The sequence below is a fragment of the Monodelphis domestica genome, chromosome 1 (genome assembly GCF_027887165.1).
Source record: "Monodelphis domestica isolate mMonDom1 chromosome 1, mMonDom1.pri, whole genome shotgun sequence".
NCBI lineage: Eukaryota > Metazoa > Chordata > Mammalia > Didelphimorphia > Didelphidae > Monodelphis > Monodelphis domestica.
Genome location: NC_077227.1, coordinates 492,638,035 through 492,653,223, shown reverse-complemented (window position 1 = coordinate 492,653,223; position 15,189 = coordinate 492,638,035). Strand labels below are relative to the sequence as shown.

Below are 15,189 nucleotides of genomic sequence, written 5' to 3'. Positions count from 1 at the left end.
ATGCCACATTCAGTCTATTTCCTTTATAAATTGGAGGAAAGGGTAAAAATTTATATGTGGATTCTCATATCTCCCTAAAATCACACAAAAAGCCTGTCCTCTTTCTACATTAAGTTATTAGAGGGTTTTTTTTCCCTTAGATCAAAGCAAGAATACAAATGCTAAATTATTTAGACAATGAAAGCAGTTTTAATAGTGAATATATAGACTGCAAAATTTATTCACTAATTCTGACAATCATTCAGAAAAAGGAACATGACTCAGTATTCACTAGGCTTACACAGAGAGAAGCCCAAAGTTCACATTCTAGACCTGACATTTACTAGTTGTTTGACTATGGGCAAATCATAAATGTCTCTAAGCCTTGGTTTGTTTATCTGTAAAGAGGACAATAATATTAATACTACTCAGCTCACATGACTACTGGTAAGGAAAAACAGTCTGTAAGTATACATTACTATTATCAATGGGAATTCCTCTTATCTGGCTTCTCTTTATCAATGATCAACATGCTATTAAAACTATAAGCTCTGTCAAATATATGCACTTTTACACTTAAAACTGATTTCAGGGGGCAGCTGGGTAGCTCAGTGGATTGAGAGCTAGCCCTAGAGATGGGAGGTCCTAGGTTCAAATCTGGCCTCAGACACTTCCCAGCTGTGTGACCCTGGGCAAGTCACTTGACCCCCATTGCCTAGCCCTTACCACTCTTCTGCCTTGGAGCCAATACACAGTATTGACTCCAAGACGGAAGGTAAGGGTTTAAAAAAAAAAAACTGATTTCAGACTTTGAATGCATGTACACTTTCACATATTCATACATAAACAGATGTTTTCTAAGCAGCGACTATTTAAGAAAATTTCAACTCATCTGTACATATGCTCACACACACATAATACATGACATTCAAATAGGATGAAGAAAGATGTACTCACACATTCCATACAGACAGATTAAATCATAATTACTGACTTATACCTTGGACATCTGGATCATTCATCATATGTTCCTGCAAACTTTCCAATACTTTTTTAATTTCACTACTGGCAACACAGTTTTTACACACAGTGTCAGGTATACAGCATCCTTCTTCCTGCTGCTCAGTCTTGGTTTGAAGCAGTTCTAAATCCTGGCTGATATCTGGGAGAGGAGTACGCCAGTAAAGAAAATTATTGAATATGTCCTCAGAACTTCCTGAATAAGCTCTCTTCAGTCCCTGGCAGTTGTTTACTTGACTATCATTAGCATCCTTGATTGCACAAGAACTGTCACTCTGGCAACTTTTAATCAACTCTTCTTCAGCACTAGCAGGGCAGGCCATTCTCTTTTCCATTCCACTTACGTGTGAACTTTCAATATGCAGGAAATTACTAGTTTCAATTGATGTTACTTCGGTCAGTGGATCTGGTTTGGTGGGTTCAGAATTTCCTGAACTAGGAAAATGGAGGAAAGGGAGGAAAAACAAAGAGTTTAACACTCTGCACGTTGCATTTAAATTATTCTATCCTCTCATTAGAGAATGAATGTAAGGAATAGTGGGTAGAATGCTGGACTTGCAGACAGAAAAAGCCAGATACAAATCCCACCTTTAAAACTTATGGAAACCATAGGCAATTATTGAATCTCTGTCATTTCAGATAAATTCCCAAAACTTAAAAAATTATAGATTCATGATGATTTGAGGGAAGAATTCCCTCATCAGTGAAATCATAGATCTTTGAAATAATGATGTATCTATCCTAAATTAAATTACTGGAAAGATGGTTATATCTTAACTTTTCTATAAAGTTTACACTCACAGCCTATATCTACAATTCTAGGTGGTAAGTCATCTTATAAGTACCTGCTTATGAAGTAAAAGTGATAAGAAATCAAGAATAAATCGGTAACAGTCACCACCACTACTAGCAAAACAGTTCTAAGAATAATGATCCATCATCAGTAGATAAGCAGTCTGCTAAGTCATCTAATTCAAAATGTCACCTTCATACACAAAAGACCACACAGAATACATATTACAGTGTTCTGGAATATTTGGGTATCTTAGCATTGTGCTCATATTAGCAATATAATTTCATATAATTAAAAGGCAAAGGGGACAATATCTTTCTATGGGTTTTTTTCATGTTTCAAAAATCCATCTCAATGAACATTTCAACTAAACTTATAACACTGAATCACTATCTTTAGTTCAATAATCTTGTTTCAAAACTTCTACAATATTATTTTTTTAATCAGACTTGTGAGTTCATTGGCACAGCAAGCTCTCAGTGAGGAACTTCCTCTACCAATGCTCCTAACATGCAATTAAGTCTTAATGAGTTGGCTAAAACATTAAGAGATTAAGTGACTTGCTCAGGATTATACAACCAGTATATGTCAGAAGTGGGATTTGAAAAAAACAACAACAAAAATAACAACCAAAAAAACAATCTTTTTTTCTGACTATGGGGGCAACTTTCCACAATTTCACATTGTATTTTACAATGCTTCTTTATATAATCAAAACCTGAATCATCCATTTTATATATAATATCATAGCTACTCTTAACTGTTTACATGAAAGTAAAACTTAAGGACATAGCTGTTTTTTTGCTTCAGGCTTACCAAGATGATGTAATATTGACACGACTGTCTGTGGAGCCTGAAGTAGAAGTTATATCCTGTGCTGGTGGTCGGATACTTAGGGTTCCATCCTCTCGGATATAAAGACCAGCACTAGAAGGGTTTGCAAAGGTAGAAATAAATGGACCAAGAGACTGAAAAGCAGCCTGTCGCACCTGTAACAAGACAAAATGAAAAAATAAACCAAATGTGGCCTCTCCTTGTTGAATGCTAGGAAAATGGAGGAAAGGGGGAAAAACAAATCTGACTGCCATCAGATTTATTCATTTCAATTTAGCATTTTTTGCAGGGGGAGGGTAAAATCTTAAGTTATCCACTGTGAAATAAGTGTACTCCTTTGAGTACAAGGAAAAAAAAATTGTAATAACTTAATACCTTGATTTTCTTCTCCTCCTAACCCCAATAAGATCTCTTATAGCTATATTTATAACATTTAACACTATTATAGTATATGATATATCCATCATATAGTTATATATATTAAAACTAACACTAATCTGTGATAAAAGAATTATATTAGTTTCTAATTACTATTTTCATTTCTTTTTGGAATTTATTTTTATGATATCTTAGCCCTAGAATGGATCCTATAGATCAGTTCATTCAAACCTCATATTTTACAAGATGAGTGAACTAGGTTTGGGGAAATGATCTGCTTTGTCCCCAAATCACTTAATGGATGATAGAATCAAGACTAGATCTATGGTCTTAGATCTAGTCTATTAGGACATTTGGAGAGATATATTGAAAAAGACATATTCATGAATGTACTGCATGTACATACAGAGACACACACACAGAAAAAGATACACACATATAGGTACATACAAAGGGAGAAGTCATCTGTTTATGAACGCATGGTTACCTTTGAATAAAAACTCTTCAGCTTCAGTCACTTATGGCATAAAAAGAGTCCTAAATTCCTTTACTGGTAAAGGAATACACTAGTTAATATTAAGCGTACCATCACTCAAGGTGGTAAGACTAAGATGTTTCATTGTTTCTTTCTATTAGCTTTCAAAATACGAAGTAAGAGCAAATTCTTACCAAGGGCATGTAAATGTCATGCTAGGAATAAGATAAACTGGAAAAACTAGAAGGAGGAAAAGCTTACTTTACAATGCTGAGTATGAAATTTACTTATAAGTTTTTAAAAAGTAGCAAAGTATTCCACTATATTCAAAAGGCTAATTTAAAATCAAATAGAAAGCAAAACAACAATTGGAGAGCCATTACCATTAAAGTAGAATCTTTTTTGGGGGGTGGGGAGGGAGAATGAGGGAAAGGGAAAAGGGCAGATTTTGCTGAAAAAAGATGTATAGTTCAATTCACCAAAATACAAAAGTAAATGGCCATGAAATTGAAAGCCAAGTTGAAGACCTATACCTTCTGGTAGTTTTCAACTATGAAAGACAAAAAGTTGAATATTTATATCACGCAGTAACCATGTTAATTGGCACTTCCTTCAACTTACCCATCTACAAGGGTCACTGATAAGACTAATAAAGAGAGGAGATAGTTTGGTTCTCCGAACTTCAGATGAAGTGGTGTAGGACACAGCCATAAAGCATTCAGCACAAGCTTTCCGCATTCCCCAAACACTATCCGAGCAGAGTTCAAAAAACTTTGGGATCTGCCAAAATAAATAGAATAGAAATAATCAAACTTATTTTATTTCAAGAGATTGTTTACATTTATTTCTGCCTCTTTCCATGGAAATAACAATTCATATGGTAGTCATTGTTATGCTTCATTCAATTATGCTGGATACAAAGATAACTTTCATACATTATATTCACAATGTTTAAAGTCAGAAGGGTAAGGTTATTTGTTCTTTGATATTAAAATATAAATAAACTTCTCAAGATAAAAATTTTTTTTAAAATAGCAGTAATTTGAAATGTGAAAGATTCCATTCACTCAATGTTAAATTCCAACAGGTAGTATATCTTTTGCTTTAAGTTCAATTAACTACCAAACATTTATTAGGAACTTTTCTAAATGGTGGGGATACAATTACAAAGATAAGACTATCCTTGCCAATAAGATGAATGTAGCTTACTTATCAGGAGGGAAATATTTATAAAAATATTAACTTTTTAAATTGAGAAATGAAAAATCAGTACTTAATGTTCATTCCAAATTAACGGCAAAATAAATATTGAATTTATTTCAAATCAGAAGTTATTTTGATTTAAATGTCAATTACCAAAAATTTCTCTGTAGCTTCTTGTCCAACAGCATTACAAACATCTCCAAAATTTGTAGCACAGACCTAAGGTGAGGAAAAGGCATTTTAGCTAGCTGAAATTTACTTTCTTTGGCTCATAAAAGAAAAAAAAATGTAAACAGGTAAGCAGAAAGTAGTATCCATAGGTACATAGATGTTCCTAATTTAATACTTCCCATCATCTGCCCCAAAAGAGGGGTCATCAAAGAATAAAACTTGTAAAAATATAATCTTTTTTCTCCACATTAGTCTCATAGGCATAAATGTACATTTCTATCAGTAATGACAAACTATATATCCCTTATATTCCCTACAGAGATAAATCTAATAGCCCTTCTCTATTAATAAGCATAGAAGTAGATTTGAAGGGAGGAGGGAAGATAGTCACAAAAAGAGGAAACTAGTTCAGGATCCAGAAAATAGACACAGTTTTCATGAAGAAGATATGGGGCCAGAGTCTATGTGATAAGAATACAGAAATATTTGCCAGAAATTTCTAGGTATAGAGTATGCTATTCTTGTCCATCATAAAATTCAGTGAATGCAATATCTAACTCAAATCCCCTTCCACAAACTGTTTTCACTTTGCCTTTAAAAAGTTTATGCATTCTATTAAAGGATGAATCTATTTTCACACCAGATCATTTCTATAGAGTCAAGCAATTGTTGGACAATTTAACTTGATATTCAATACATATGATATTTGAAACTAGTTATTCTAACCTTCCGAACTTGGAAGAGCTTTCCATCACCACACAATTCACAAAATCGAGGAAGCAGCAGGCGTTCAACTGTGCTTTTGCTCAGCATTGAAGCCATTTTGCAGATTATCTATAAAAAGTGATTAAAAAAAAAACAAACATCACTTGAAATACTAATATATGCCTATATTTACTCATAAATATTACAACTGTGACATTTTGTTAAATTATCAAATCTAACTTAAAGATCTGTTTTTTAAAAGAGCTAGAACAAATATTTCCTTAGAGATATAATCCAAACAGTTTAAAGATGAAGAAACCAAGACCCAGAAAAGTTAGGTGACAGTCCAAGATTGTACCAGCAGTTTTGTGGCAAAACAAGAATTTAAATCTATCTTCTGACTCCAGACCCAGTCCTTTACTTTAACACTCCCAATGTTCTACATGATGTCTGAACAAAGTAAAAATAAAGACCTAACTTGTAATTTTTTTTTGCTTCATCATATTCCATTTTTAAATACCGATATTTTTAAACAATTACATATTTATATCTTATAAGAAAAAAAGATTCAAATTAAAATGAAGGAAATGAATAATGTCTATAGATAATATAAATGAGTACAGCCCTTATGCTTTTTTAGAACTTAAGAGAATACATATTTTTCTGATTTAAAAGTCTTCTGGCCTAGAGTTAGCATAGTAAGTTATAAAAGAACACTGAATTTAGAGTGAAATGACCTGGTTTTAAATTCCACTTCTCTTACTACTTGTATGACACTGGACTTCTGCTTAACTTCTCTTTGTTTCAGTTTCCTAAGGGAGCCAAACTAGATAATATCTACAATATCTTTTAATCCTAACTCCTATAATTGTTTGCTTAAAAAAACCTCAAGAAAAATATTAAGATGATAAAGGTGCTATAGCTCAAAACATTATTTAAAAATCAGAAGTGTTCTTTATTTGTAAAGAAAAAAGAATAAGACTAAAATCATATTCATCTCTCCCCTTCAGCCTTACTCACTTATTTCATTATAGCTTCAAGATAATGAAAACTAAGAAGCATTATAAATCCAATTAAAATCCAATTATAAAGTCACTTTGTAAGTTGAAATATTATCAAAACTCTGGGAACTATTTTTATGACATGACTTTTCACATATTTCATTGGAGCTCCCTATGATGTATGACCACAAAGATTAGTTTTATAAAAAAAACTAGATTACACAAAAATTATTGAAATCTTTGAAATTGAAATCAAAAGCTTTGAAATCAAGAAGCCTAAATGTGAAAATCTGTTGAGGGGAGAAAAAATCCTACTGTCATTTTGGAATGCAAATAATTCTTCTTGAATGCAAGATCAATTTTACTTTATCTATGGAGAATGTTTATCTCGTTTCAGATTCACTTGGAAAAAAAAGGATTCCTTAATTATTAAATTTATAGAAAAATATAGCATGAAGAGTACTAATGTTAACCTAAGAAAATACTGTATCTGTATATAAAATTTAAGTGTGTATCACATTTGAAGTTTAATTTAAAGTTAAAATCAGTTTGATGCTAAGACAAATAACTGATATAAATTACTGGTAAAAATTAAAATTATTGTTTGTTTTACTTGACAAATCTGAAAAAAATTTTTTTTAAACTTACCCCAACAATTTATGTACCACAGTCATTAACCTCAGTATCAAACTGATTTTTAATTTAAAACAAGAATGAAAAAACTATTAAATAGGAACATTTTAACTCTCTGTGGAAGTACTCCAATGATTTCCAAGTTGAATAAAATATATCTAAGGAGAAAACTGTCAGAAAAAAGGAGAGGAAGAAAAATGAGCATATAAACATGGATAAAACAGTTGCTCATTCTCTTAGTAAATAACTATGCAAGACAAACATTACAAGCTACTCCAATCACTTAAACACAAACAGTACTATACCTATGTTATTTTGGATTTTAAATACAATTTAGGTTAAGTCTTAGCACTGAACCCATAAGCTATCATAATAAGAAATTTAAAAAAATATATATGGTTGACAAATGTTTAGTATATACTACTTTTGAAAGATGCTACACTAGGTATAAAAGATAAAGAGACAAACCCAACAGAGATTCTTCTTTCAAGGGTGAATAGATACACAGAACATTCATTGCAAAATACAAGCAAGCAAAACAATTCCTGCTCTCAATGAATTTACATTTTAATGGGGGAGTTACTGCACTGTAGCAGAGTCCAGTTTTTTGTGGGGAGTATGGACAATTGGAAGAGTTAATAATATACTGACAAACAAAACAGATATAAGGAAGAATGAGAACTACAAAGGAGAAGTCTAGTCAAAGCCTCCCAATTACCTGAAAAAGGTCCCCAAAAGCCCAATAATAAAGGATGGTGGGGGGAGGGGCACCAAAGAAACATATACCAACTTTAGAGATTTTATTGTAAAGTGGGGACTAAAAATTAAAAGGTTAAGAAACAGACTGTAGTCTGGACTTGGTAAAGAAAGGAGGGGGCAGAGGACTAAGAAATGTTCACTTCAATTAGAGATTATTAATGTTAATCAGATTCCTTCTTTCTCTCCTTTTACTTTCTTTATGAAAAGGGAGAATGGAAGAAAAAATATAAAAGAATATTATGGGGGCACACCTGGGTGGCTCAGGGGAGAGAGCCAGGTCTACACATGAGGTTCTGGGTTCAAATCTAGCTGTGTGACCCTGAGGCAAGTCACATAAGACCCTATAAACTTCGCTTTTAAGCTCTCTCTAAGCCCTTTCCCTGGATCCTTCAAGATCCTTCAATGGCTCACGTCATATCTCCTGGCCTCTATGACTTCCTCAATCAGGAACGTGGCCACCTAACCCTTCATGCTGGCAGACCCAGACATGTAACTCTATGAATCCTATGCCACCCACAATGATGAGTCTTCTGAGACTGGAGTGGGTTGGAGGTCTCCCAGATATTTAATTCACACACTCTCATATGTATATGTATGTATGTATGTATACATATAAATATATATTATTGATATACTTTTATTATGATACCTTTACAAATAATTTTTCCCTCCTTATCTTTAATTTATGTCTGTTCTTAGTTTGAGACCATGGTTCCTACCTGTTTGGGTTTTTTTTAAGTTCAACATAAGTACATTATAATTGATTATGGGCAGGCAGGTCATGCAGCAGATAGTGCTGTGGCTGGAGTCAGGAAGACCTGCATTCAAATGACCTTCAGACAGATTCAAATGACCTTGGGTATGGCACTTAACCTCTGTTTCCTCAATTCTAGGGTAATAATCAGTATTACCTTAAAGAATTGTTGTGAGAATCAACTGAGATAATATTTGTAAAATGCTTAGCATAGTGCCTGGCACATAGTGGGTACTATATAAATTCTTAATCCTTTCCTTTTATTTTAATTCCATGTAGGTTTCTTATAAATAACATCTTGTTGGATCCTGCTTTTTAAAAATCTGTATTACCATCCTTCTCTATTTCGTGGACGAGTTCAATCCCATTCATGTTTACAATTATGATTAATTCTTTGTTTTCCCTACATAATATTTTCTTTCTTCTTAATATGCCTTTCCTTCTTAAATACCCTTCCTTCCTTCTTAAGAGTATTTTGTACTGGTTCCAAGGCAGAAGAATGGGGTTTATGCCCCAGGGAAACCATTGATAAGAAGAAAATCCCGATATATTCCAAAATATTTATAGCAGCACTTTTTGTGATAGCAAAGAATTGGAAACAAAGTAGATGTTCCCCAAGTGGAGAATGGTTAAATAAATTGTGGTAGATGAATGTAATGAAGTATTACTGTGCTATAAGAAATGATGTATATGATAAATATAGGGAAGAATGGAAAGATCTATATAAAATGATGCAGAAAGAAACAGAGCCAAGAAAACAAGGTAACTACACAACAATATAAATGGAAAGAATAACTACACCAAAATATAAAAAATGAATATAACAAAATCATAAAGATCAAGCGGGATACAAATGAAAAAATAAAAGAAAACATGTCCAATCAACTCCTTTATAAAAGTGGTAGGGAGTCTGCAGATGCTACACAGTACAAGGTTTTCAGACTTTTATAATATACTGATAGGCTGTACCATTTTTTCCTTTTCTCAACAATATTACTTATTATATGGTATGGCCCTTTAGTAGAGGGAAAAGGAAGTCTATTTGGGATAAGGATAATGATGTGAAAAGTAGAAGATATCGGCAAAAACATTTTTTAAAAAGATAGCAAAGCTGAAATAGAATCTACTCATCACCACATCCACACATATTTATTAGGAGGCTAACTACTTAGGTACAGATTAATTGTTGGTATTTACTAGCAAAAAGCTCTAGCAAAAATGACATGCATTAAGTGCATGAAAGGTACATTGCAAGTGATGTATTAGGTCTGAATTAGAAAAAGATCATTTTTGTCTAGTATGTATAAATGGAGATTTTGAGCCTTTGGACTTCATCCCCCAGAAATCCCTTAGTATTTTCCCAAAATTCCCTTTTCCTGCATCCCAGTATTCTGCGTGATTGTATTTAAGTTGCTGTAACTCCTCCCTCTTCCTCTTTTTTGGACCTGAGACTGGGCTGAATTCAGGCAGTTCTTTTGCCCTAGTTATTATTTTAAAAACTTTTATAGCTATTGAATATTAATTCTAAAACCCACAAGGAGAAAGATAGGTTTTTAACAGCACAAGATGGGAATAGAGGGCACTCTGCAGGCACTCAAAGCATGTTTCACTAAACAAGATTTTCTAAGTATTTTAAAGGATAAATACTCACAAAATTATGCTAAATTTTAGCTCTATTAAGATGGCAAATAGGTGGCTTAGTGAACTGAGACCCAGGCCTACAGATGGGAGATTAGGTTCAAATCTGACCTCAAATACCTCCTTAACTGTGTGACCCTAGGCAAGTCACTTAAACCCCATTGCCTACCCTTTACCATGCCTTGGAACCAAAACATAATAATGATTCTAAGTCAGAAAATAAGTATTTTTTTAAATAGCTCTACTAAAAAATAGGCAAACAAAAAACCTCTACTACACCAACCAGCTTAAAAAAAAAATACAGACATATTCAGTATTAAAGGATTTTATATGAAGTTTTATTTTTTTCAGTCATATTTGTAGACTTGTATACATGGAAAATAACAGTTAAAATAATAATTTTTGCCAAAGATTCATATAAGGAAGATTTGTATAGGTTTGTTAAGGTATTCTTAATTCTTATTTGTTAAAAAAAAAAAAAAGAATGTTACTGAGGATAAGGTGGTATTTGGCAATAAAACAAAAAAAGCAAAAATTGTATGTGCCCTATTTTTCATTATGTTAGTCTTCATTATGTCATCTGGTTGGCTAAGAGTTTTATTGGTCATTTCCCAATTACCCTTAATAAATAGCAATATAGTTTCATTTTGAAGAATCAATGTAATTAACTGATTTTTAAAAACCCAAAAGATTCTACAAAATATCTGAGAATTTAAACCAAATAATTACTTTTTCTTGAAACTAATCCTTTTTTTATAAACTTATAAAATATGCAAATATAAATTTATCAAGAAGGCCACTCTTTTAAGTTTGTAATTGGATAAAAAATGCTTGTATACAACATAAAAGGTATATGCATGCTGAGTAGTTTGACTGTAATGTGTTTTACTCTACACAATATTTTAGGAAGAGACTGTTGTTCTACACATATTATTTTAAAATTTTGAACAAAATTCTCTTTTCTAATTTTGGCCTTTTCAAATCTGTGAAAACTTTTTCCTTCTTTGCATCTTACTTCACTCAAAACCAAGATTTTTTTCATTTCCTCAAGTACAAACTTATCTAAGATGGCCACTCTAAAATTACAGCTAACTTCTTCAAGGAAGCACTAAATACATAATTGTAAAAGGCATTTCAAATATACAGAGCAAGGATCTCCCTCCTTATCAATTGTAATTATCAATATCATATCATTTCAACCTATATAGTAATTGTTTTTAATAAAAAATTATATAATAATTTAAATGGATATAATTTTTACCCTTTCAAAGGCAATAAAATTAACTCTCTACATATGGAGTTTAATAAAATACTCTAAACATTTTCTCACAAGATTCAAATGTGAACTTTTTATAAGATTTAGCACAATTCCTTTAGCTTTATTTCTTTTACTGACATAAGAGTAAATTGCATAAAAGGCAATGGACTGCAACCTGTCAATTAGAATTTTGCAACAGAATATGAAACTATCTGGCAAACATTCAACTGATCAATGTTGCAACATACTCACCTTCCCCCTAATTTTTGTTAACATTCCTAGTAGAGAAGGCAGCATGGCTTGGTAATAGTACCTCATTTCTCTCTTTCATTAAAGGACAGTACTATCAGGATTATATGAATTCAAGGCTCTAGGTTAATGAAGAAGTTTTTCTTTTTCCAAATAGGCAGGGGAACCTTATGAAAGAACTAGTGCCAAAATGTTTTTTTTTTCAATATTAAAATGCAAAAATTACAAGATATAATCACTTGGTCAAAATGTGATGAACATTAATCAGCCAAAAAAAAAAAGCATATTGTAGGTTGTGCAACAGTTACTTTGTATAAATTACCATATAAATAATGTGAAGCAAGTATTACCAAAATTTACTTACATTCACAGCTTCTGCTTTGTATTCATCACCACTGTCTGGAGCAGAAAGTTCCAGTAGTATTGGGCAAACTTTGTTTTCAATATCATTTTGAAAAATTAGCTCCTGTTCCAATAGAATTAACAATACTTCCTGACTTGATTTCCTAACCTAGAATGGTTAAAAAAAAAAAGGAAATATAAAATTGTTTCAAAAAAGGCTTTCCTCTCAAATGCCAGATCAGCATCCTAACCTTCCATTCACATCAAACAAGGAGGCCTGGTTGCTGCAATTCATTAAATTTGTAATGAAGTTAGAACAAGGTCAGAGAAGGATAATTCAAAGACTAAGGCAATAGAACAGTTTCCATATAGAAACTGACCAAAACAAAATAAGAAACAAAACAAGGAAACAAAAAGTTCAACACACAGGTATCCTTCAAACTGGAAAGATGAAATCTGGGGTAAGGGAAGAGTTAACAAAAGGAGCAGAAAGTGATTAAATCTGTATAATTGTTAAGCCTATAGACTAAGTGAACCTGGACCCCCCCTAAAATCTGAAAAAGAAAAGGTTTTAGAAAAATAATAATAGATATAATGGTACTTTACACACTAGATAATAACAGCCTTAAGAGAAATTACCCTTAAGAGAAAAGAGATTCAAGCAAAGCTGAAATAAATGTGCATTCCTAACCTCTCTTTATAGGCTATTATATAACCTATCAATCTAACCTCTGTATATGATAGTATAGAGAACACATACACTAAAATTTTAAGCAAAAGAGTTATATAATAAAAGTGATATTTTAGGATAACTAATATGGAATCTATGTTTAGGATGGACTGGAGAAGAGAGAAGACCAAAGACAAGGAGAGTAATAAGAAGTTACTACAATAATACTGGTGTGAAGTGATGATGGTTTTCTAGCAATTTAGAAAGAAAGGGAGAGAAATAAAGGATATTAAAAGCTGTGATAAGCCAGATGGGTAACCAAATGGATATGAGATAGTGAGAGAAAGGGGGGTCAAAGTTAACTTCAAGGTTTCAAGTCCAGATGAATTTTAATAGATTAGGAAAATTAAAATGGAAAGACTATTTTGCAGGGAAGAAAGTAATTTATGTGGTACTATATAAGTAAAGTTTGAGAAACTGATAGGAAATCAAGGTAGAAGTATGTTATAGGTAGCTAGAGATCTGGATATGTTATGAAAATAGAGGTGAGAGCTGAGGACATAAGAATGCTAAGTTCTCCAAAAGAACATAAAATATAAAAAGAGGGCTGTGCCTATGGATGGTAGAGGACAGAAGGACAGGATGGGATAGAAGCCAGGAAAGTGCAGGAGAACATGTCACAGAGACTAACAAAAAGGGCAGTGAATAATCTCATATTCAAAAGATGTCAAGGAAAACTAAATAATTTTTACAATTAAAGGTTTGGACAAGGTGACTTTTAAAGTTCTCTTGAACTTTCAAATTCTATGTATATGATTTGGCAATTTAGAATGTAGTAACAATCACCCTCAAACCAACAAAATTTTGAGTAAACATTGAAAAGAATAGAACCCCATGGAAAGTTTAAGGAATAAAATGGGTGAGTGGAAGAATGAGGGTAATGAGTTCAGAACCTAAGTCTGACAAATTTTGTGGTAAAAGGAGAGAAATATGGGTTGTTTGAAGAAACTGTGGGATCAAGATATTTTCCTAGGTGTGGCAATGTACATATATGCATGTAATAAGCAGGACAGAAGGGGTCATTAAAAAACATCTATTTTGTCATGTAATTAGAAGAATCCCAAATAAACTCTAAAATTAATTCTTTATTTAACCCTAAAAAACTACCAACTCCTGGAGTGGGTTATAGAAGGCACAACTTTTCTCAAATTTTCAGTATATTTAAAAAAGTCAATTTTGCTAATCAGGCAAAAGTTGCCGAAAAGGCAGGCTAAAAATTTTTCAAACCTGGTTATTTGGATCTGTGAGATACCTCACGACAATGGGCATAAGATATTCAGAGAATGCCAATGGAAAGTTTGGTCGACTTTCTTGCAAGAAAATGGCAATAGGAGGTATTTGTTCCATCAGCTCTGTCCTCACTGTAGGCTCTGTGACAATGAACAAATAAAGGAAAAAAAATTCAATTTAGAATAAAACAAGAACTAGATGTAGTCTACATTTAGAACTTCTAGCCTGTCTTCCTAAAATACTTCAGTAGGAAAATGAGACATTGGAGTTTAAAATAATAACCCTTTTCATGTATTTGTGCTGATGAAAGGCTTAAAAGGTTAAGTTGTTAGGTGATATAAAATAAACAGATAAAAGAATGGCAACTCTGTTTCAAGGAATAAAGAAATCAAATAGGGGTCAACATGGAACACAGTGGAATACCATCTGAAAACATTACAACTAACTATGCATGTGTAAGATCTACAGGTTACTGTAAAATTTCTATAAGAATGAATATAATAGATTTTTTCATAAAATGTATCCTCCCATAATTTATGAATCCCAGTAATTTTTAAGGCAAAACACTATAGATGGAATTTATGGTTCTATTAATTGTAAAGGCATCATAAGTGGTAATATTTAAGAGAATTCTTATAAAGTTTTAAACTATGAACTTAAATCTTTTAAATGTTTCAAATCCAGCTATTTAAGTGGGAAGGGGGGGTTGAATTAAGGAGGACTGATCCAAGAGAGTCTCTGACTGAATTTGATGAATTTTCCATCAATCTGATGAAATTAGAAGACACAAACCTTTTTTTTAAAGGCATTTCAGTGACATCACCCCATGGGGTATAGACATGCCTAACATCTCCCCACTGAGAAATTGTTGACTCCAATAATAAAAGGTAGTCCTGTTTTTTCTTTATTTTTCATTTCCTTTTCACTTTCCCTATGCAGAAGACAAAAGAGCATGTTTGGAGAGTCTTTGCTCTCTAACAGCGTTCTCTAAGACTTCTTTGAAAGAAAGGTTCACAGAAGTCACCCATGCCTACAGG

At 32.5% G+C, this 15,189-nt stretch overlaps 1 protein-coding gene across 4 annotated transcripts in view; it reads right to left on the bottom strand.

The window, feature by feature from the left end:
• The window catches only part of LOC100027275 (serine/threonine-protein phosphatase 4 regulatory subunit 1-like), a 58,037-nt gene that overhangs the window by 15,960 nt on the left and 26,888 nt on the right, over window positions 1-15,189 (bottom strand). For all 4 annotated transcript variants that reach the window (XM_056812920.1, XM_056812923.1, XM_056812922.1 and 1 more), the window contains 7 exons: window positions 14,150-14,292; window positions 12,215-12,361; window positions 5,580-5,687; window positions 4,836-4,901; window positions 4,101-4,259; window positions 2,609-2,781; window positions 980-1,434 (listed from right to left, as the gene is read on the bottom strand). In XM_056812920.1, the coding sequence (XP_056668898.1) occupies window positions 980-1,434; window positions 2,609-2,781; window positions 4,101-4,259; window positions 4,836-4,901; window positions 5,580-5,687; window positions 12,215-12,361; window positions 14,150-14,292 (1,251 nt within the window). The remainder of the gene's footprint in view (window positions 1-979; window positions 1,435-2,608; window positions 2,782-4,100; window positions 4,260-4,835; window positions 4,902-5,579; window positions 5,688-12,214; window positions 12,362-14,149; window positions 14,293-15,189) is intronic.